We start from the raw sequence: 24,404 nt of genomic DNA, 5'->3' as shown, positions 1-24,404 counted from the left end.
TCTGAACAGGCAGGAAGACCTTAGCTAGCAGAAGAAAATCTTTTAGCCACACAACTATTGTCCTTTGTGTGGGTCCCCCTAAAAGATAACTGGAGAAGACAGGGTCAATCTCTTTAGGGAAATGGGAGCTTCTCAAAGTGTGAAAAACAAAAACCAAAAAAAAAAAAACCAACAACAGCAACAACAACAACATATACAAGCAAGGGAGAGTCTATTTATTTAACATCCCACGTCTCTGCCTTGGGCCAGGATGAAAACCACCCACCGAAAAGATTGGTTTCTGCAATTACATCAGAGTAAACAACCAATTAAAACATCTCCCCGCCCCTGCCCCGCCCCTTTCTTCCTCTCCTGAAGCTTTCTCAGCCTGGAGCCCTGGAACAAAGAGGTGACTTTCTCTAATAACATGTGTGTTCTCTGCCCGAGAGAGCGCTAGATGGAAATGGACAAATCAATTAGAAAATAATAAATGGTGTGGGAAGGGCCGATCCAGGGAAACCTCAGCATCTCGGTGTTTTCATTCCGCTCCCACTTGTTTCCTTTCCCTGTGGTCCTGAGAGAGCTCGGGTTTGAGGGTGAGGTTGAGGGAAGAGTTGGACACATGGAGATTTGGACTTGGCCTTGTCAGTGTTTATGTGATCTCTGAACCCCTGTTCCTTCATCTGTAGGACCGGGATGAATACCAGGAATGGCTAAACATTTACCCAGGGTTTCTGTGTGCGAGGTATTATTCTAAGCCCTTTACACTTCCTTTATTAATGTCCCAGATCCTCAGAATGACTCGATGAGGTGGATACTGTTAGCATCTTTATCTTCTGTATAAAGAGACGGGGACACAGGAAGTTAAATAAATAACCCAGGGGAACCCAAACATCCAGGGGAAGAGCTGGATTCAAACCCGGGACTTTGGCTTGAGAACAGGTCATCTTCCTTGCTCTGCCCTGTGGCTTCAAATTCTGCACAGAAGTGAGACAACAGGTGTAGCTAGGACAGGGGCTGGCATACAGTGAGAACTTACCATGTGTTGTCCTTATGCTTCCTCATTTCTACTCGGATCACTGAGAAGACTCATTCAAACTCCTCATGAGGCTTCTCGTCTCAGAAGCGGAGCGGAGCAGAGGTGCAGCAGTGAGATTTCAGGCCATCATCTCAGCCTCTCTCCCCGGAATTCCTAGTCAGCTCAGCCTCGACACAGGTGTGGCCTCTGTAGACCCTGCCTGTATCTCCAGCACATGTGCAGCTTTTTTTTTGTAATTGAAAAGCTGGAAAAATTATGGTCCCATGACTAATCATGGGCTCTTGATCACATGGGGGGGCCAGGAGGGCACTGTAGGTTTCAGACATATTCTCTTCCCCCCAGAGTGGAGGTACAGGTTCGTGACCCACAGAAATGCCCCGTGAAGCACTGGGCGTCTGCTCCTAGCCCCAGTGTATTGATAAGGAAGTTGGAGCCTCATTGGAAGGAAGCTGCAGCTGAGACTGGGGCCTAAATGTTTTAGATTTTCTCTTTCTCAATGTTTTTCTCCTCCATCCAGATCTCCTGAGTGCTTGCCAAGGGTCAAGCCCTGTGCTGAGAAGTGGGTGATAAACAGAGATGAATTAGGCACATTCCCTGCCCCCAGGGAGCCACAGACAGTGGTAGATACAGACCAGTGGAGTATTTGGAGTGGTGTGAGTGCGCATGCTCATAGGAGGTGGAGGGGTGCAGAGACAGTAGAAGAGATAGAGGTGAGGTGGGAGTCGGGGAAGGCTTCCTGGAGGAGTGATACCAGCACAGACGTTGGATTTGTTCATCAGAGGAGCTAGGTCCTTGAGAGGAACAGTGTGAGTGAAGGATCTGAGGATGATGCATGATGGGGGGAATGGGGGAGACAGATGTTGCTAACAACACACTGGGAAATTCAGGGGAGGGAACAGTGATACGAGGCTAAAGGGGAAGCCAAGGTCCTACAGGCCCCACTGGGGACCCCTGACTTTACTGCTTCACATGTGGGGAGCTTCTTCCGTGACTCCAGGAAGAAATGAGAAGGGTGGCATCATTAGTGTTTAGCTGGCCAGGCTCTGTGCCAGCCCCCCCACCCCCACCCTTGAGAGGCAGCATGGTGAGAAAGGGAAACAATTCCAGCTAGCTGTGTGACCCAAGCAACGTCTGAAGTTATGTGAGCCTCTTTTTCCTCTTCTGGAAAATGGGGATAACAATACCACCTACCTCAGTGTAATGAAGATTAAAGGTGATTATCCATGTAGTGTCAGACCGCAGAGAAGGGCCCAGCGAACATTAAAGATCACTGTCAGTCTCTCGGTCATGCCCAACTCTTTGTGACCCATGGACAATAGCCCGCCAGGCTCCTCTGTCCATGGGATTCTCCAGGCAGGAATATTTAAGTGGGGTGCCATTCCCTTCTCCAGATGATCTTCCCAACCCAGGGATTGAACCTGGGTCTCCCAAATTGCAGGCAGATTCTTTACCATCTGAACCACTAAAGATCATTATTCACAGGCTTTATCTCACCTACTACACCAGGCTGCCTGCTTGCTTATTTCTATATGTTTTTGTTCATTGATTCATTTCTAACTTTACTCCAAAAATGCTTATTGGCTGTTCACAAGGATCCTAAGAGAGAACATGCTCATATGCATGCTAACTCACTTCAGTCATATCCAACTCTTTGCGACTCCATGGACTGCAGCCCTCCAGGCTCTAGTATTCTCCAGGCAAGGATACTGGAGTCGGTAGCCATGCCCTTCTGCAGGGGATCTTCCTGACCCAGGGATCGAACCTGCGTCTCCTGCATTGCAGGCGCGTTCTTTACCTCTAGCGCCACCTGAAAGAAGCATGACAGTGGGTAAGATAACTCTCTCTGTGATCCATTGAGTCTGTGACTGGCCCAAAGCTTTATAATTCCTGTTCTGAAGGGAGAGTCGTACTCCACAAGGGAAATGTTCTTATTTATTGAGCACCTGGGATATGCCAGTCTCTTTCTCAAGGCCATTTCTTTCTCTGTCTGACATGCTTGTTTGGTGTGTTAAAGAGCTAATGATGACAGTGTGCTGAAATAATTCACTTTCCAAATGCATCAGTATATATTCTAGGTTTCTGCACTGATGACTGCCTCCAATGTGTTATATACCTTGGCCTATTTTATGGACAAAGTAATAAAGGCTTACAGAGTGCAGAATCATCTATGGGAGGTAGATAGTGCCCCAGTGAAAGGAACATATGTTTCCAAGCCAGACAGAATTGACCTTGAAACCAAGTTCTGCAACTCTGGGCAACCTGTTTAATCACTTTGGACCACATGTTGCTTATCTTGAGAACAGAATAATAACACCCCCTTGCAAGATGGGAATAGAGATGCAAAGCAGGCCTCCCAGTGTAGCTTGTGTTTGCCTAATAAATGGTCCAAGGTCCATAGTGAATGAAGTAGAGAAGAAGCCAGGATTATAATATGTGTTATCTCTTCCATGGTCCGTTCTCGATCTATGTCCGTATTATGTTGCCCTGTCATCAGGCAATATAGCAGAGTCCCTAGGGACACAGTTGTTGCCTTTAGATTGACTGAGGTTCTAAACTGAACACTGCTATCGTTGATAAGCTGAGAAAACTTCAAGTTTCTCAAACTCACAAGGACATTTTTTTGTTTGTTTGTTTATACCATGGGATCCCCTCACCTACTGTATCATGTTATTGGGGGAAGCCAATGAGGTCGTGTTTATAAAGTGTTTAGCCAGGTGCCTGGCACATGGTGTGACTCAGTTAATCTGGGAGTACCTGTTATTTGAATAGTACCTTTTTTTTGGATGGTGATGACAGCCAAGGTTCTTTTTCTCTTACAGAGCGTACGTGGATGTTAATGAGATGAAGAACATTCTTAGACTGGATGGATCGACACACCTCAACATCTTCTTTGCAAACTCCTCGGAGGAGGAATTGGCAGGAGTAGCAACTTGGCCATGGGACAAGGAGGCCCTGATGCACTTAGGTGAGAACTGGAAACTTCTTCAGGAAGAAGTTGGATTGGTACAGGCATACACTGATTAGTGAGGATGATGATGGGGGTCACAGTTCTGATGATGATCGTGGTGGTGATGACGGTGAACAACTTAGTTATTGATCTGTTTTGATATTGCAAAACTCTTGAGCATTCCTTATCTGTCAGCCATCAAGTGAGGCTCTGAACAATAACCCAATACTGTTTATTCTGTTCTACCAGTGGAGGAACTAAGATCTGGAGAGCAAAGGGGGCTTATCTAAGGTCACACCCAAATCAGGGGCAGAACCACAATTGGAATTTAGGTTTCCGACTCTGTTCACTGATTGCTTTCTCCATATACCCCCTGCCTCTTCATTCATGCAAGTGTCTTCTCAGCCTAATAACAGCTTTGTGCTGGGCCAGCCTGAGATGGGTTGGCTTGAAAGGAGGAAACAAAGAGTTTGCAAGGACTCCCTGTTCCTCCATGTTCCATCCACCAGCACCACCAGGAATTCTTCTTACATTCACATTATGTGCATCCGTAAACAAGACGTGTGTTTACACAAGCCAATCACCAAAAGTCAGAAATGACGATGGTTTCTGAACCCGGCCCTGTAAGCAAACACTGTTGTCCTTTAATTTCAGCTTTTCCATGTTCTCTACCAGTACGCATCTGTATGTAGATATGCATTTCTTAACTTGTGCGTATCTGAAATCATAGCATAGATGCAAATTTGTGTTCTTTTTTTTTCCACTTCATATTATGCCATCTACATTTTCCCATGTTGCAACAATCTTCAAAGTTACTCCTTATCCAGCTGTTGTTTGTTTGTTTTTTCACTTAACATCACAAGAGAGAAGCCTCTCTCTGAGTTATGTCCAGTTCTCTAAAGACCAGAATTTTTAATGGCCATGTAAAATGCTTTTGGGGTGTCCCCGGCAGCTCAGTGGTGAGGAATCTGCCTGCCAAAGCAGGAGAGATAGCCTTGATCCCTGGCTCAGGAAGATCCCCTGAAGAAAGAAATGGCAACCCACTCCAGTATTCTTGCCTGGGAAATCCCATGGACAGAGGAGCCTGGCAGGCTATGTAGTCCATGGGGTTGCAAAAGAGTCAGACGCAACCTAGTGACCAAATACCAACAATATGCCATTTAGCGAGGGCACTCCAGTTTATCTAGCTCTTTTGCCTGTGTCAGAACGTTCCTATTATTTACACCAGTGAATAGTAATGACTCAATGGGCACCTTTTTCTGAGAATGTCAGGACTCAGCAGAGTGATAGTGCTGGATCTTTCCTCAGGCCTGTCCGATTTTCCAGTGATACAGCCGGAGTCCAGTAGCTGCTCTAAATCCACAGTATCTTGGAGCTGAGGGGCTTTGCAACTTCAAACAATAAAGTTGTGTTGAGTCAACTTCTAGACTTAGTTCGCTCCAGTGCACTATCTGCTGCTAGTTGTTTTTAAGAGAGTGAAATCCGTTTGTATGTCCGTGTGTGTGTATGTGTATACACACACATGTGTGGTTGTGTAGAGATGGAGACAGCAATAAATAGCTGGCAGTTCTCAGCTGCGGGATGTTTATGCCCTGGGAGACATTTGACAAGGTCGAGTGGATTTCACAAATGGGGGAATGCTATTGGTATCGAGTGGGTAGAGGCCAGCAATGTTGCTGGATCCCCTGTGATACCCACGATGAAGAGTTACCCGGCCTCGAATACCAGCAGTGCTGTTGTTGAGAAACCATGAGATAGATGATGGATGGATAGACAGACAGACCTAGACAGACAGGGGCTGGGTGAGAGAGTGTGCAGCTTGGGCAAGCTGAAGCTGATTAGCTCATATCACATGCCTACATGATGTATGGGAATCTTGCTGGCTCAAAGCCAACATACAGGCTTGTTCTCAGCTGTGACTTGACTTCGCAGGATGGCCTTAGGCAAGTCTCTTTCCTTCTCCAGGTCTCGATGTCTTCAGATTTTAAGTGAGTAAGTTAGACTAGAGGGCCCCTGAAGACCCTTCTCAGGACTGAAATTCTCTCCTTTTGAAAAATCAACCAAAAGGGTCATGATTAGAGGCTTAGAAGGGTTGAGCAGCAAGTTTCTACAGTGAGAGAGAAATACTCCTGATAATTCCATGAATTTCAGAGACTGGCTGAGGACCAGGAATACAGAAGGCTATAAATCCATAGCATGTTATAGTATTTCAGGGTGATGTCAGCCTCAAGCTATTTCACCTTAAAGAGAAGCAGTGAAACAGGACTCAAGCTCTGTGCTGTTGTTCTGTGAAGAGGGGAGCCTGGGAGACCCAGCCTGGACATCGAGCCTGTAATCCTATCATTATCCCCTGGAAACACCTGTGGGGTCCTGCCAGCACCGCCCTCCCCCACTTCGTTCTCCATTGACCCCAACATTACAAGCTTCACAGAGAGACTGAGAATCTTTGGTGTTCTGGTGCTGCTGCTGTTGCTTATTTCAGAACATGCCAGAGGTGCAAAGTTACTTTCTCAAGATCACACAGCCATTGCGAAACAGAATGAAGATTGCAACTCCAGCCGGCTTCCCAGGCTGCCACCTCTCCGTCCTGAGACATGCTGATCCTGAGCAGGTCCTCTGCAGTAGGCCCAATCAAACCCAATTTATTAGAATCATATATACACACCCTCTTTTCCTGCTGTTACACCATGATCCCTGGAAAAAGCCTTGGGTGGGAAGGGGATTATGTTTCATATTATGATTGACAGAAAATAATTGAGAGAGATTTCCTGTCTCAATTTCTCTTCCTCCCTGCCTCTGCCTGCCGCTTCTCACATATACACGTGCAAGCACACACACCCCCTCGTACATCTTTATCTTTGTGCTGGAAGGCTCTGAGCAGCTCAGAATTAATCGACTCCGTGAGCCCCATGACTGAGCAAGCTCGCCCTCCCAGCAGTTCAGTCTGAGATAAAACTCCCCCCACGCCTGCTCCAGGCTTGTCAGCAGAGAATAGCAAGGGCCTCCCTCCTCACCATTCTCCTATACTGTGCTGCTCCACACTTAATTGCTCAGATGTGAAGCTTTTCCTTTCTTTTTTTAAACTTTTTATTTTGTTTGGGGGGTATAGCTGATTAACAATGTTATGATGGGTTCAGGTGAACAACGAAGAGACTCAGCCATGCATATCCTGATAGCCGTTCTCCCCTCCTATCTAGACTGTCGCATAACATTGAGCAGAGTTGCCTGTGCTATTCAGTAGGTCCTTGTTGGTTATCCATTTGGAATATAGCCGTATGTACATGACCATCCCAAACTCCCTATCTAGTCCTTTCCCCCAGCAACCATGTGTACATTCTCTTAAGTCCGTGAGTCTCTTTCTGTGTTCTAAGTTCATTTTGTATCATTTCCTTTTAGATTCCACATATAAAGGCTGTCGTACAATATTTCTCCATTTCTGCCTGACTTGCTTCACTCAATAAGACAATCTCTAGGCCCATCCATGTTGCTGCCGATGGCATTATTTCATTCTTTTTAGTGGCTGAATAGTATTCCGTTGTAAATATGTGCCACATCTTCTTTATCCATCCCTCTGTCCTCGGACTTGAAGCTTAACCTTCCCTTAAACACACTTGGATTTTCCAGCTGAAATATCTATCTGCCAACCTGTATGTCTTTCTCCAGTAGCTAAAAACAAGCACAGAACCATGCCATCCATTGGTTTCCCTGAGGTCTGATCCATCTATCTGCCCAAGGGAAGGAACGATCATTCTTTTAAGACATGTGGGGTGCCTTATTGCTTCTCAAACTAGAACATACAGGCAAGTCATCTGGGGCTGTTGGTAAAAGACTTAATATTTTGATTCTGTAGGTCTGGGGTGGGGCCTAAGAGTCTACATTTCTTCCCCTCCAGGTGAAGCTGATGCTGCTCGTTTTTGGGGTGCACTTGGGGTAGCAAGTGGCTAGACAGTAAACAAGGCACTTGCTGTTTGTAAGGTGCTATGCTGGCTACTTACACACAATTACTTAGGCCTCACAACCTCACACTGGGTTGGCATTCAGCAGCTACTTAATGGCATTCAACATTTACTTAATGAGATGCCACACTCTGCGCCTGTGGTGGGCATTAGCAGCAGAACTGATTAAGACCCCTCACTTTGAAACCCAAGGATCTTGGGTTCAGATCAGAACTCACTAATTCGATCATAGGCCGGTTATTTCACCTCTCTGTGAGTCAGTGTCCCTCGCGTGGGGTTGTGAGATGATTAAGTGTGCTTGCACACATGCAACATTGAACACAAGGCCTGAAAATACCTAGTAAATGCTCAGGAAACACTGACTGTTATCAGTGTTACAATGGTGAACACGCCACAGTGCTGGCCATTATGAACACGCGCTCTCGTAGGGTATAGAACTTCAAAAATGGGATTCAGAGATGGCAATCAACTTGTTCAACTTCACATCATTAGTGAAGGCAACATGAGAGCTGGAACCAAGGTGTCAGGCCTTGAGAGTTTCATTTAAACAATTTGTGTAGAATATTCATAAACTGGGGCATGCCTTACTTCCTAAGAAGTTGCAGCTGAAATCTTTGCCAGTCCAGAAATCAAAGTCCTCAAATTATAATCATGCCACTACTTCTAAGTAGTTTGAAATCCTCTTGAGTAAGTTGTCTTGCTTCTTTAGGCGTCGGTGTTTTCAACTGAAAAATGAAGGGATTGCACAAAATGACTTTGAGACTTCTTCCTACTCCATCAGTGATTCATGCCACAAGTCAGAACGGCTCTCAGCCGTGGAGTCATAGGGTGGAGGAGACTGTGGTTACTTTGGGCCATGCCCCGTTTCCCCTTGAGGGATCTGGGGACTCCTGCAGCAGGAAGCAGGGTGCCCAGTTCGCCTAACACTCTGACTTCCCCCTGGCAGGCGGCATCGTCTTGAATCCATCTTTCTACGGCATCCCTGGGCACACCCACACCATGATCCATGAGATTGGGCACAGCCTGGGCCTCTACCACATCTTCCGAGGCATCTCGGAAATCCAGTCTTGCAGCGACCCCTGCATGGAGACAGAGCCCTCCTATGAGACCGGAGATCTCTGCAGTGACACCAACCCAGCTCCGAAACACAAGTTCTGCGGCGACCCGGGGCCAGGGAACGACACGTGCGGCTTCAACAGCTTCTTCAACACTCCATATAACAACTTCATGAGCTACGCAGGTAAGGCCCACACTCTGCAGGCCCACAGCCTGCACCAGAGTGCCAGAGTGTTAGATGTGGCCTCCCAGCCTGGCTCAAGCAGGCTGCCTCTCTTTCCTAAGCCTCTTCATCCCAACGAGTCCTCATCCCAAATAATCGAGTACCTGTGCCTTCCATGAGTACCTCAGGGATGCAAGGAAGATGTTGTATCTAAAAGCTCCTCAGAAAGATACTTTAGGAAGCTGACCAGGACTAAAAGTCCTGAGTAGAAGGTCAGGTTCTGCTGCTAAGTCGCCTGCTGCCTTGGGGTCCGTCACTTCCTATCTCTGGGTCCCACTTTTCTCAAGAAAATGGAAACTCTGGAATTGATCTCTGAGGTTTCTTCTACTTTTGCAGCTATAGTTTTCTAAGCTGGTGGTTGCTGAAACTTAAAAAAAAAAAAAAAACCACAAAATTTTCACATGCTCTTTTACTGTTTTATTACAGTAAAGTAGAATTCTTTTGGTTTTACAAATAATGAAATTATTACGTGAGATGGGTTTGTTTTTTCCCTCACTGCATATACCCGCTCAGAGTCCTTTTTAATACTGTCGATAACAGTGTTAATAACTCATTCTTTACATTCCAAGATCCCCTACAGTTCCTTTTAGTGTATATCAAGATCAGCTCTAGTCCTTATAACATCTTTGGAAAATTAGAACAAGCTATCCTGGGACTTCCCTGTTAGTCCAGTGGTTAAGATTTCAGCTTCCAATGCAGGGCGTGCAGGTTCAATCCCCGGTTGGGGAGCTAACATCCCATATGCCTCCGGGCCAGGAAAACCAAAAAACATAAAAGCAATATTGTAACAAATTCAGTAAAGACTTTCAAAATGGTCCGCATTAAAAAAAAATCTTAAAAAGAACGCACGAGATACCCCTTTCTTAGGACAGTCGCAGGCTTACCCCTAGGCCAAGAGACTTTGAGTAAAGCACCAGATGCTTGTGTGAGTTAGCTGAGCATCCAGATCTATTACAATATTCAGTTTAGGTGTTTCTTTCTACCACCAAAGCAAGTGAGCTCTATGAAGGCAGCAACTGTCTCTAAGACATCACTGTAGCCTCTGCACCTAGCACACCCCTTGTGTTTTTAAAAAATGTTTGCTAAGAAGGAAAGGAGGAAGGAGCGAGAAAGGGAAGAAGAACGGCAAGTAGGGAGGAATATGAATAAATTCTCCAACAACAGGTATATAAAGTTGATTGGTATAGCAATATTTCTGCTTATGTAAAAGTTTACTCTTCATGGGACTTCCTTAGTGGTCCAGTGGTTAAGACCCCATGCTGCCAATGCAGGAGACGTGGGTTCGATTCCTGGGCAGGAAACTAAGATCCCACATACCATGCAGCACAGCCCAAAGGTTTCAAAAAAAAATTAAAAGGTTATTGTTCCTAAAGGACTTTACTGTGTGCAGTCTTGTTTAATTCTCTCAACAAGCCGATGGAGCTGGAACCACCCCCATTTCACAGCTGGCCATTTCTTGCCTTTTGCCCTCACGCCACTCTTCCAATGAGACCTAGCTGATGGCTGGACGGGATAGTGAGCGATTTGGGTGGTTTTCGAGTCCGTGCCAGAGAGATCATGGTCAGGGAGGTGGGGGCACTCTGAGTGGCTGTGTGACCCTGGGCCTCCATCTCTGCTTAAACCAGGGGAGCCCACTTCTAGCAGTTTCCGTTTCTGATGGGGTTTTGCCTCAGATTGCATTCGAAGAGAGGCTGTCCCTCCTGAAATCCAGTGGGTTCCATGACTGCCTGTGGGTCTTCCCAGCTTCCTATTTGGACTGAACGACCTCCGGGGGCATCTCCAGCTTAAGGTTCATACAGTTCACGCCCGAAGTCTCTTGAATGGTCAGCACCCACCCTTGGTGCCATAAACAGCCCCTGGCTTGGGGTCTCTAAAAAAGACCCGAGTGCTAGGAATTTCCTCAAAAGCAGATTTCTGCCATGCTCCCATTCCCAGCTGACCCGGCATCCGCATCCGGTGTCCCGTCCCCTCCCAGAGCCCTGCCTAAGTTCCATTTCTACAGCACCTTGCCTTGGCCAGCTCCGCGCGCATGGAAAATAAACAATAACATGAGTTTGGAAGTTTGCCGGCCTCTTAGGGGCCAGGAGCTGCCACTCGCTACCGGACCCCCATAAACTAAATCTTTTTTTTGTGGTTGTTCCCCTTTGTACAGATCTAAAGGGTGATTGATTTAATGTTGCTTTTTTAAAGGAACCCCTCAGCTCAGTGACCCATTAACGGCAGAACTAATTCACTGAGCTACGATAACAAACTTACACCCGCAAGAGCATATTCAAGGCGACCACGAGCTTTGAAATGTTTGTTTTTCTTAGGATCTCTGATAGATGAGGTGACAAAAGCAGCTGGATGAAATTCAAAATGCAGACCAGGATCGGGTTCTCAGGGCTGGGGAGAGGGACCCACGGGGGCTTTGCAGTCACGACAAGAGGGTAGAGACCTTGCTGGGTCAGCTGCTTAGAGTTCCTTCCCTTCAAGTGCTCTGGCTTTTTGCAGAAGATGGGTGTGTTCTGTGTTTGTGTTGACCTGCATGGTAGCCATCAGCCACTTGTGGCTATTGAGCAAGGAGAGTGAAGCTGAGGACCTGAATTAATTGTTAGTCCTAGGACTGTAATGAATTGAACATGGCTGGTGGCAAGTCTGCAGAAACTACGAAGTGTCTACGACATACCAGACACTGTGGGCAACGCTCCATAGGCTTGTCTCATTGAAACATCTAAATAGCCCAATGGGATAAGTGCTATTACTACTGTACCCACTTTACAGATGGAGAAAGTATGGCTTAGGGAACTTGTCACGTTCCCAGGGTCACACGGCAAAAACAAGGCATGCCTTTTTTGGCAGAGCCTGCATTTAAGCAACAATTATCTGGCTCCCTTTCTGACACTGGAGGAGTTTGAGAGTGTCCCAACTGCTCAGATTAAGCAGACACCAGGCAGGTGCTAGGGACAAGCCTAGTCAAGCACCAGGTGAGTGCGGTCACGTTGAGCTATTGGCTAATCCTCAGTCAGATAGAAAGAGGGCAGTTCAGACTCTTACTTCCTGAAGACAGTATGCCACAAGGTACCCACTAAGAGGGCCTCCAAGCCCAGCTTCCTCAAGAGTGCAGAAACCAGGCCTTCCCCAGCTATGGGAGCAAGTGTCTTGTCACTGCTGTTCTGTGTGTTCCTTTTAATATGCACATAAGCTTTGACACGGCAGCCCCACCTCTAAGAAGTATGTCTTAAGGAAATAAATCTGTTAATGTGTTTAAAGATTTCATCCGAAAAATGTTTTTAGCAATGTTTTTTCCTCCACGTATTAATTAGACATTTACTAATTGAAGTGTGTAATAGGCATAGAAGAGAAATGCTTACACGTGTGAAAAATTAGAAGCGTCTTACGAATCCAAAGAGAATGGGTTGTTGAAATAAATCACAAGGCACTCACATGACAGAACATCCTGTGATCACTAAAGATGATGTAGCAGACGGTTGATAGGAACATAGTGGTTCAGAGCATGAAGTCTAGAGTGTGAGAACCAACTTGAATCCTCTGCATGGTAGCCTTTGACTTTGACCTTAGGCAAGTCACTTCTGTCTAAGCCTGTTCCTTCACTGGCACATGGGGGACAATCACCCTCACCTTGCATGCCAGTCATACAGGTGAAGGACTTAGAACTGTCCTTGGTACCAAAACTAGCGCTCAGTAAGTGATGATTAGCAGGATTATCTGTTGATCGTGAAAACACTGCAGAACTTAATGTACAGTATAAGGCCTGGCACATGTATCATATCTCTTCACAAATATGTGTATGTTTGTGTGTATGTGTATATGTACATACATATGATGTTTGTGATGATAAGAATCACAGAAATCCACTATAGATATTCATATCTGTCTACACATACACATACACTAGATTTTTTTTAGTGTATTTAGGTTGATGTTTATTTCTTTGTAACATGCTTGGCACATACCAAGTGTTCTGCAGTGGATATAATCATCTGTTGCTGTTACTGTTATTATCATTGTTTTTAAAACAACAAAGCCATCAGTTATTCATGCACTAGAAATGGGTGAGCTAGTTGCATGCTTTCCTTGGCTGTAGAAGGCAGGTAGGATCCTGAGTCCCTGTTTCACAGTGGGTGGAAGCAAGGCTGTCAGGGATCAGCACTGTGTCTGAGGCTCCACAGGAAGCGGAGGCCCTGAACCTCCCTGCCGTGTGGCCTTCCATCTGCAGGTGGAAATTGTTCTTGAGAACAAAGTTTAAATTGCAAACTCGCAGCACAACATCCACAGCCTGGGGACTGGTGTAGCCTCCCAGAATACTGAAGTCCCATGTCCCCTCTGGTTGGAGACAGCATGGGGACAGAAGAATGGGATCGGTTGGATGGTCCTAGAGAGCAGGATGAAGGGGTCACAGGTGTCAGGACGGGAAGCCTGTAGAGGCAGGAGCTAAGAGGGGCAACTCGAAATGTCAGCTAATTGGGGCAGAGCCTTTATGATCGACAGAAAGCCTTTGGTACCTCACCCAAGATTCTGGCAGCGGTTCAGTCTCTAAGTGACCTAGCTCTGGGAGGAATGTTTTCTGACTTCAGTTTTAAAGTTCAGGTACAGTTCTGTCCTCCTACCAGCTTCTGTCACCTACCCATTTTGCAAACTTTTAAACTGGCAGACATGGAAATGGCTAATTTTTAAGTTATAAAAGGAAAGTAACTCCTTTGGAGGAAGAAAACCAAACAAATCAGAATATAGAGAGGAAAGCAAATTGTTTTTTTCTCTCGTTCATCTAGATAAATGCTATGTGTGCTCCAGCTCATGGAAGCCACACCATCACTCTAGGTTGTGGGGTTGATTTAAATGTCCCCAACTCACACACAAGGGGCCTGAGTTTTAGAGTTACTTCCTTGTTTGGGAAATGACTGATTAGAATTCTGTTCTGTGCATGCGCCTTAATGTACAGAGTCCTCCCCCTATTAATAGACAGATATGTTATTTCTAGCATTTTTTTCTATGTAAATGATATTTCAAAAGATGTCCTTGTATATATGATTTCCCTCATGTTTGTTCATGAGTAGCAATCTATCGAATTCCTAAATGCAATGTTGCAAAATCAAAAAGAATGACTATTTTACATTCTGGTTTTTTTCCTGCTTCTAGTTTCCTAACACTCGCCCACATTAGTGTCCGCGTGCACACAGGCATGCACGCACACAAGCACGCATGCACACAGAGGTGCCTGCTCTATCCCAGGTCCCGAGGCAGTGAGCATTCGCTGAGCATTGATGGCGCCTCTTGATGCTACACTTTCCATGACCGTCAGCAGCATTCTGACACCAGCACTCTTGTTATCATCAGTATCTCCACTTTACAGGTGGGGAAACCGAGGCACAGTGACTCCAGATCATTCACAAATCATTTGACTCCAGATCATCCATACATGAATCTAACTGCATAACCCTTACTTCTTTAGCCAGCATGCCCTTCTCCTGCTTTTAACCTATTTAGTGGCTTTTCCAAAGCTTTCGGGATGAAGTACAAAGTCCATGGTAACAAAGGAAAATGTACCAGACCATCCAGTCCTTCTTAAACCATTGGGGGCATTTGGATTCTTATTTTCCAGGCAAAAGCAACCCGTAGCATGTTTTATATCCAAGGAGTTACATGGAGGTACCTGAGCTTGAGAGTGGTTTGTGCAACTAGTCATTCTTCGGTGGTGTTCTCCAAAGGACTCGGGACTCTTCTTCTGCTTCCAAATGTATAAAAGTCTTCCCCAGGGTGTTGGCAAGGAGACCGTCAAAAATTGCTAAGGGGATCAGAGGCAGCTTCTGTGTATAACCTCCTCACACTCCTATCCCTTCCCCAAGCTGGATTCTCAAGGTCATGTCCAACTGCCCAGCACCTGCCCAAACTTATTTTCTGTTTGTTTGATAAGAGAAAGTGAGTTTATGCTGCGGAATTCCCATGGTGGGTTTATTTTAAGATCTGGCGAGCCCCGTTCTCCTCCGTCTGGGGCCCAGCTGCAGAATCCCTGGCCAGGCGGACACCTCTGGGAAGTGGTGTTTTTGGAAATCAAGCCAAAACAGTGCCTTGATCTGCCCCTGGGGCAGCTGAATAAAGCTGTTGGAGGGAGAGACGGGAGGCAAGCTTCCTCCTTGGCAGGGAAGAGTCTCGGGTCGTGGCCTTCAGTCCACATCCTAGAAAACAGAGGGTAGAGCTGAAGGTCATTAGATCTAAAGACATTCAGAGATGAGATTGTATTCCAGTCCCCTCTGACTCAGGCTCAACTCCTGTTTATCAAACACCTGCGGGACACTTTGTTCATACAAGTCTCATGGACACTCGGAAAAAAGTTCTCATATTGATTAGAAATGTGGCCTTGGAGTCAAGACTGCCTGGGTTCACATCTCAGACCCGTGTCTAGCTCTGTGATCTTTAAAAAGTAGTGAGATAAATAAATGAAAAAAAAAAAAAAGATAGTGAGACCTCTCTCAGCCTCAGCTTCCTCCTCTGTGAAGTGGAGCGATCCGAGTATTTACTCCAAAACTAATGGGAGAGTTACACATGCCCAAAGCACAGTATCCCGTGTATGAAGCATGTGCTAAGCCCACAGTCTGTGTCCCAGTGACAGCACTGTGCACAAGGTCCTTGCATTCCTGCCGTGGACACCGAAGCCTGGACACCGAGCCTGGACTCCTTTGCTCACTGCCCAGGGCTCATCGCTTCTGTGGTCCTGAGCGGCCCCTTCTGCCATCCCTCGTCTTCTTCCCCAGTCTTAACGGTGTAACCTGGTTGACCTCCAGGACTTCCCCTAGAAGCCTCTCCAGTTTATCTGTCTTCCTCGCCACACCATCTCCTTGTCGTCAGGGACTGGCGTCACAGACTTGAACAGCCTTGTAACCACCTTGAGCCACGCAGCGAACTGACCTTTGCTCTATAGCTAGACTGGTAGCTCCCCAACGGCAGGAGCGTTGTAGGTTTCCGTCGCCCTTGGCTTAGAGCAGAGTGTGTAGAATCAATGCTCTGAAGGCTGGTTTGGAAGGCGGCATTGCTGCATGAGTAAGGAGCGGAATCAATGAATGAGCCGATGAACAAATGTGAAGGTGGGAGTGAAGGAACAAGTAAGCATGTGAAAGAATGAGTGAGCAAATAGACAGGACACGAGTGGATGAGTGAGAGATATTGACTGGTTGGCTGGAGAAGGAGGTGTGAAGGGCTGTGTAACTTACTGACTGGTGGATGGGGGCCCGTGGAAAGCAGCTCTTCTTGCCCTTGTCCTTGCCCGTGACCTCCCGCTCCAGGCTCAGACTTGCCTTTTCAGTCTCATCCACTCTCCCGCTCCTAATGCTCCCTCTCACCTGTCTGCAGAAGTGATGACCGCATTAATTTGTTCACAGACCATTAACTCCTGAGCACTGGAAGAGGCCGGCTCCGAGCTGGCAGGGGCCGGGTGCTGGCTTCCGGGCCGCCCGGGAGGCATCATCATTCTCTTGCCTGTCTGTGCGTGCAACGAGGTGCTTATTTCTCCCTCTGCCTGCTTGCAGATGACGACTGCACGGACTCCTTCACGCCCAATCAGGTCGCCAGGATGCACTGTTACCTGGACCTGGTGTACCAGGGCTGGCAGCTCTCCAGGAAGCCGGCGCCCATCGCCCTCGCCCCCCAGGTCGTGAGCCACACGGCCGACTCTGTGATGCTGGAGTGGTTCCCTCCCATCGACGGCCACTTCTTTGAAAGGTGAGTGTGGCCTGCGAAGTGTTGATCCCTCTCTCTCTCTCTCTGGCCAAGAAGAGGGAAATTTGGAAGAGAAGCAGCCTTGGAGAGGGATTTTGCTGTGTCTTTTATTGTTGATCTTGTTTAACAAGTGCCCACAAGTGCCCAGATGGTAAAGAATCTGCCCGCAATGCAGGAGACCTGGGTTCGATCCCTGGGTTGGGAGGATCCCCTGGAGAAGGACATGGCAACCCACTCCAGTATTCTTGCCTGGAGAATCCCATGGTCAGAGGAGCCTGCCTGGTGGGCTACAGTCCCTGGGGTCGCATAGAGTTGAACCCAAGTAAGGGACTAAGACTCACTCAAGGACTCACTAGCGCAGCAACTGCTCCATTTAGACATGTTGTAGATTTGGCGATTGGGGAGTACATAAATGATTGCTAACAGAAATTAATGAGTAATGATGCATAATTCATGTGGTGAATATTAAGCTTTATTTTATTGTTAAAAACCTGGAAACTTCTGTTGCCTGAACCTTGTCTGGGATGGAAGTACTGGTCTCATCTCATGAGCTTGGGCGTTTAACTTGCCTCTGGTTAATGAGCTAACACCTTTGTATACACGTAGTACAATATAAGAAGGGTACATTATACATGAAGGGTACACATGCATATATATATATGCACAGTATATGTGTGTGTATATATATGTGTGTGTGTGTGTGTGTATACACACACACATGTATTTTTGTATAATGAGAATCTTTGCCTTTGTTGTTTAATAGAACTGAAGTTAGAATTTTTAGAAGAACAAGGTGCCTTAGTTAAGCTTCTGTCAGTCCCTTACTAGCGGTATGGCCTTGGGCAAGTCAATTTCTCCCCCTCCATCTTATACTCCACTGAAAGGTGGGTCCAATGATGCCTCAGTGTTCTGAAGGTGGAAACATGAATGAAATCATTTCTTGTGGTGCCTTTCCACATTGGGTCTCCCCAAGGTGCTGAAACTTTAGGGGATTTTAAAGGATCATGAAAATGTACTAACATGTTGACATTTAATTTGGCTGGAATTTGGCTATAAATTAGTGTGGATTAGTATTTTTGCCCCCTCCCAGCCCTTCTTGGGAATGTTTTATCCAGTAATGATAATACAATATTGACAATGGTGGAAATAATAACCAGCTGATGATGAATTAATATTACTCAATGGTTGTGCATGCTGTTTCTCAAGTGCTGACTCTGCTCTGGATTCAGTACTAAATGCTTGCTGTACAGAGTCTCATTTCAGCTTTTCGGTAATTTCTGTAAAAGGGGAATCAACTTCTTCATTTGCCAGATGAGGAAGGGATTGGAGTTCAATGAGGCCAAAAGCTCACAGAAAGTGGTGGGAGCCAGGCTAGGACTCACATTTTGCAGTGTCTGATCTCAGGCTCGCATGTTCTTTCATTAAGTTTTTCCAAACCTTGAATTATGAAGGAGGTGTTACTCTCCCCTTCATAAAGGCCATAAAATGTGGCAAGGAACTCTCACAAGTATGTGTGTGTGTGCATAAAAACATATTAGATCATGGCATCACAATTAAATTCAGGCTCCAATTTCCCTTCAGTACTATCAGTCCTTGAATCTAGAACCTTCTTTTGACAGCTGGATGAATGTGATCATGGAGAAAGGAAATGCACGCCTTAGACGCTCTGTAGACACCCCCTTCCTCTGCCCCAGCCGCCCTCACTGGGAGCTCAGAGCTGGGTTTGGGAAACCTCATATGACACTTCAGAGCAGTCTTTCCAGCAGCCTGTAGATTTATTTATTTTTTCTGTGGCAATGAGAAGTATCAGACTTTTGGTCAAGCCTTGGCCTCGATTCCACTTAAAAATGAAAGTTTTGTAAATGAAGCTTCCTGTGTGTGTATTCAATTTGTATTTCATAAAGCAGTTATTGTCCATTAAATAAATACCATCTGATTGTTGGAAACCTATTGGAGGGTTAATTGTTGTGTAATGAGATATGTCTCTATTACATGGGGCCCTCAGCTTCAATCAGCATGTTTTTAATAACCTATAGTCAGTTGGTACTTGAGGCTTATACAATAGCTATTCTGTTCAGTCTAAGATTTCATAATGGAGTTATCATATGTTAAATTAAAACTGACATTTTAGAAACATATCTAATTAGGGTTAACAGCTATGTAGACTATAGTCTATGACAGAAGGAAGTAGGTCAGCAAGTTCAATAAATTGTTGTAAAAGAAATGAATCTATCGGTCTCCCATATACAAGGAGTTCATACTCATGGAAATTGGCTTAGTACAAAGTGCACAAGCTTTGATGTTAAGCGGTCTGTATTCCAGTCTCAGCTTTACCACTCCCAGCCTAGGGGACCTTGGGCAAATTGTCTCACCTCTCTGATCCTTTCTGGCCTTCTTGAGTCTTCTCCCATAAAAAGTGCTAACCATACCCACTCCACCTGTCCTCTGTGGGGAATTTAATAAGATGACATCTGTGATATGCCTAGCACACACAACTCTATGCTCAGGAAATACTAGCTCGCATCTTGTACAAAGTTTTGCAGAGCTGTTGAGCTACTTGAAATTCTCTTTCCCTGCAAAATCTCTGGTGTGTTCCACTACATTCATCAATGCCAACCTCTAGCCCCTGGCCATCCTCATGTCCTCCTGCTGTTCCTCACATCTGTGGGCTAAGAGAATACAAGGGTTTTCCTTAAAAAAACATACTCAGATCCTCCCACCGCCTGGGTCCTCACACATGGGCAACTGAATAAATAATTCAAGGCCACCCCTGGCTTTTTTAACTCCTTTATTTTTATCTGTCTTGCAAACATGTGTTGACTAGATGGTTTCAGTTTTCTGAACAATGAGCTGTGGTGTATAGTAGAAAGAATGCTGGACTGGGAACCAAGAGACCTGAACTCTTTGCAACTTCATTGATTTCTTCTTCCTCTTAGACCTCAGTTTTCTGATCTGTAAACTAAAGGGGAATCTAGCCTTTCTCAACCAAGGTTCTTTTTCCAAGTCTCAGAACATGGAAAATGACTTGAATAACTTATTTTCTCAATTCTCCTAAGGATAGTACATAACTAGTACCATTCTAGATGCCTAGGAGAGAGCTTAATTCCTTCACCTTATGGTGGGTACCTTAGAGAAACACTGTCCAATAGAACGTTCTGTAATATCCAGTGTGGTAGCCATAAGCCAACTGTGGCTAGGGAGCAGTTGATCTGTGATGAGTGTAACTGAGGAACTGAAATAAATTCTATGTTAATTTTAATTCATTTAGATTTGAATAGCCACATGTTACTAGGGGCAGCTGAAGTAGACAGCACAGGTTTGGAGCTTTAAACTTTAATTCTCACAGACCCTGAGTAAGAAAGGTGATCTCTTCCAGTGTTAGCATACTTTAGCATCCTGTGTTTCTATGATTTCAGTGTGTGTGTGTGTGTGTGTGTGTGTGTGTGTGTGTATTTTTGTCTGTGTAGGTACAGGTGTCCATTAAAATCAAATAAATGCCAAAGATTAGAAACACATTTTACTTACCCTGAATGTGTAGGATATGGCATGGTTTTGGTAAAGTCTGTTTTGACTCTGTGACTTTCTGAGCTTTGACCTTGGTATGGTTCCTCTGCACCCATGAGCCTCAGTTTCCTTATCTGTAAAATGGGAACATCACCCACCATATGCAGGATCACACCTTTGCTCTCTATTTCCTGACTTTGCTTTTACCTGTGCTCTTCTTTTCCCAATTTATTCTTCGTTCATCATTCAGGCTGATCTTTTAAAAATGTGAATTAGATCATGTCACCCATGGTATAACCCTCCAGTGACTTCCCATTACTTTCATGTGTAATCTGCAAGGAGTCTGCAGAACCTCCCATCCTGTGTCCTTGCCTGCCTGTCCCACTGGCTCTCGCACTGCTCTTTCTTTCATTGGTGACTCTTGCCACTCGCGTTTCCTTCGGGACCTCTGTGGACCGAGGCCTTTTCTCCCGCCTGGGTCCTTTATGCACCTTGAGACTGAACCTGGGCGGCTCTACTCCCAATCCTGGTGTCATTCTTCACCATACTGCACTAGGGTCTGCCACCATCACTCCCATCTTAAGCCCTGCACAACCCCTGCATCATCTATCAACTTTCCTTCTAGCAGTAATTCAACCTGTACTTTATATACACTACTTTCCTGTTTGTTTATGGACTGTTGCCTCTGCTGGATTGCAGGGTCTGTGAGGGCAGGTACCACATCAAAGATGGTTAGTGTCTGGTCGTTGCACAGTGCTAGCAACCAGAGATTGTTCAATGAGCGTCCAGTGAATGAACAGGTGAAATATTGAATGAACACGCTAACCCATGATTGAGCATGAGGGAACACTCTTTGTGGAACTCCGTGTAAATAAGGCCCATGTACTGTCAGGTGGGTGACGGTTTATTAGTTCATCAAAGTATTTATAGGGAACCTACAGTTGTCAAGAACTCAGTGAAGTGCAGGTGACTACATGTGTTTCCTCTAAAGCAAGGCATCTAGAGTAGAAAGCTCAGTTACCATTAAGAATGGTGCGATCGTGATTCCTCCAGGGATGTTTCTAATCTCATTGTCGTCATAAAGCCAGTCCTGTGACTCTGAGCTGCTGTGCATGGATTGTGGTCCTTGTAATGGAACCAGACCGGTGCTGAGAACCTCTCTCTCTACTCTTCGTCCTATGCCTCCAAGTACATGTGTTTAATCATCATCATTGCTAGTTCAGGAACACCTCATACATGCTGAAAATACAGAGAAAGTTCAGAAGACCAGAAGGAATGGAAGTAGGGAGAGAGGAATCATCCGGAGTTCCACCACCTAGAAATAATTGCTGGTAGTATTTTGTCACTTAAGTTATTTGAACAGCATCGAGATGCTGCTATAAAGTACAGTTTTGAATATGACTCTTCCCTTAACATTATAACATATTTTCCATAAATTTTAATGAACTTTATGAATATTTGTAACAACTGCTTACTGTTCCGTTGAGCAGATTGACCTTAGACTGGTCAACCATTCTCCTATCACTAAGTATTAGTGTGCTTATAAAATTATACCTATGTATGATTTCATACAGAAAAGGCAATGGCACCCCACTCCAGTGCTCTTGCCTGGAAAATCCCATGGATGGAGGAGCCTGGTGGGCTGCAGTCCATGGGGTCACTAAGAGTCAGGCACGACTGAGCGACTTCACTTTTCCCTTTCATTCATTGGAGAAGGCAATGGCAACCCACCCCGGTATTCTTGCCTGGAGAATTCCAGGGACAGAGGAGCCTAGAGGGCTGCCGTCTGTGGGGTCGCACAGAGTCGGACACGACTGAAGCGACTTAGCAGCAGCAGCATGATTTCATATTTATGATGATAATGCTGATGATGCAGAATATGCAATTTGAGGGTCTACACTAGGTTAGTCATGAGTCTTAGCAACATGTTGGAGTGACTGGTATTTATCCATCTATCCATCCAGCCATTAAATTACACATGTTGGTCATCATATTAGCAGATGAGCAGAGGCATGAAGTATTCCGACGGAGGTTTGGGGATGAGCTCCCTGGCAGCTGGGTGACGGAGGACCAGACCACCTGCAGACTGTGATGTTAGCGAGCACGTGAGCCGGGGGCTGTGGAGCTTCCCTGCGAAGCAGAAGCCCTAAGGCTTGAGATACGGCCCCTCCCTTGTGTCTTTCCAGTGGCTGAAGGATGGTGGTTCTTTTAGGAAGGAGATTTCTGCAGGACCATTGCATTTTGAGAAATAATGGGTTGGGCTATGACCTTTCTTGATATTTTTCCTCTCCAGTTGCTCTGCAGAAGTCGCTCAGATTTTCAGAGTTTTGGGCTTGCTCACCCTGGTACAGAAGAAAAGGGCTATCCCTCTCCCTTCCAAGCAGCTCTCTCCTGAACAGGGGCCACGTCTGGAGAACAAGTAGGATCCCAAAGGCTGCTGTGGTTAAAGGGAGATTGAATCCAGGACACATAAGATACTAGCTGGTGGGGAAAGCCACTGTCATATTCCACTGCTGGGGTTTGTCCCGTTGAGGGATTGGCTTGCCCCTTGGAAAGCTGCTGAAGTGAATTAGATGGCATGGTAAGGAAACTGCTTTTGACTGTAAAATCCAGGAGTGACTCATCTATCCCCTGAATGTCAGAGCTAGAAGGTTCTATAAGCACCGTCTAGTTCAGCCCAGTCATTTTCAGCTGAAGGAACTGAACCATTCCGTCTTCCTATTTAACACCTAGGATCCTGATAATTCCTGCACATAGTAGGTACCAGACAGAGATTGTTAAAAGAATAAAATTTGAGGTCCAATGGGTAAAAGGTTTTCTCACAACCACATGTCAAATCTGCAGTGGAACTTTGAATGACTGATGAAGAAATAGTGTGGGTAGTAAGTCTTTGACCTGTCGATTCTGGGCTGCTTTAAATTTAAGTGTATCCACCATCAGAACAGAAGACCCTTAGACCCAAGAAAGGCCCTCCTGAGTGGTGGGGAGGAATTTCACTTATAGTCATAATTCTGGAAGCTCTGACAAAGATAGGGAGGACTTATTATTGTTGTTTAGCCTCTAAGTCGCATCCGACTCTTTGTGACCTCATGGCCTGTAGCTCGTCAGGCTCCTCCGTCCTCCACTCTCTCCTGGAGTTTGCTTAGTTCATGCCCATGCAGTCAGTGATGCTATCTAACTTTCTAATTCTCTGCTGGCTCCTTCTTCTTGCCTTCAGTCTTGCCCAGCATCAGGGTCTTTTCCAATGAGTCGGCTCTTCGAGTCAGGTGGCCAAAGTATTGGAGCTTCAGCACCAGTCCTTCCAGCGAATATTCAGGGTTGATTTCCTTTAGAATTGACTGGTTGGATCTCCTCACAGCCCAAGGGAGAATAAGGACGATAGGATAGCAGATGTGTTGTCGCCTACATCTTTGGCTCAGTTGAGTCAGGAACTCATTCAACCCTTCCTAAGTCGGTGCGTTTCCTTCTCTCCTTGGCCTCCTAGAGAATTGGGATCAGCATGTGACCTTTGCCTGGAAGGGAGATTCCTGGTGCAGTATGCCTTCAACGCCTCCTCCCCGATGCCCTGCGGCCCATCGGGACACTGGAGCCCTCGGGAAGCAGAAGGTAAGCCAGGCTGGGGCTCTTTTGCAGGTTGGGTGTGTGAACTCTTTCAATGTGGATAGAGCTTTGTGATTTTAATGGTCTTTCTTATGTACCATCCGGAGAAGGCAGTGGCACCCCACTCCAGTCCTCTTGCCTGGAACATCCCATGGGTGAAGGAGCCTGGTAGGTTACAGTCCATGGGGTTGCTAGGAGTTGGACACGACTGAGCGACTTCACTTTCACTTTTCACTTTGATGCATTGGAGAAGGCAATGGCACCCCACTCCAGTCCTCTTGCCTGGAGAATCCCAGGGACGGCGGAACCTGGTGGGCTGCTGTCTATGGGGTCGCACAGATTCGGACACGACTGAAGTGACTTAGCAGCAGCAGCATGTATCATCTC

At 45.9% G+C, this 24,404-nt stretch overlaps 1 protein-coding gene across 1 annotated transcript in view; it reads left to right on the top strand.

Annotated features, from left to right (window-relative positions):
- PAPPA (pappalysin 1) overlaps positions 1-24,404 on the top strand; it is a 259,266-nt gene that overhangs the window by 52,680 nt on the left and 182,182 nt on the right. Inside the window, exons 3-6 of the mRNA XM_070459199.1 lie at positions 3,838-3,983; positions 8,868-9,161; positions 16,724-16,916; positions 23,902-24,023. Of these exons, the coding sequence (XP_070315300.1) occupies positions 3,838-3,983; positions 8,868-9,161; positions 16,724-16,916; positions 23,902-24,023 (755 nt within the window). The remainder of the gene's footprint in view (positions 1-3,837; positions 3,984-8,867; positions 9,162-16,723; positions 16,917-23,901; positions 24,024-24,404) is intronic.

Source organism: Odocoileus virginianus, chromosome 31 (assembly GCF_023699985.2).
Source record: "Odocoileus virginianus isolate 20LAN1187 ecotype Illinois chromosome 31, Ovbor_1.2, whole genome shotgun sequence".
Lineage (NCBI taxonomy): Eukaryota > Metazoa > Chordata > Mammalia > Artiodactyla > Cervidae > Odocoileus > Odocoileus virginianus.
This window is presented reverse-complemented; position numbering and strand designations above follow the sequence as displayed.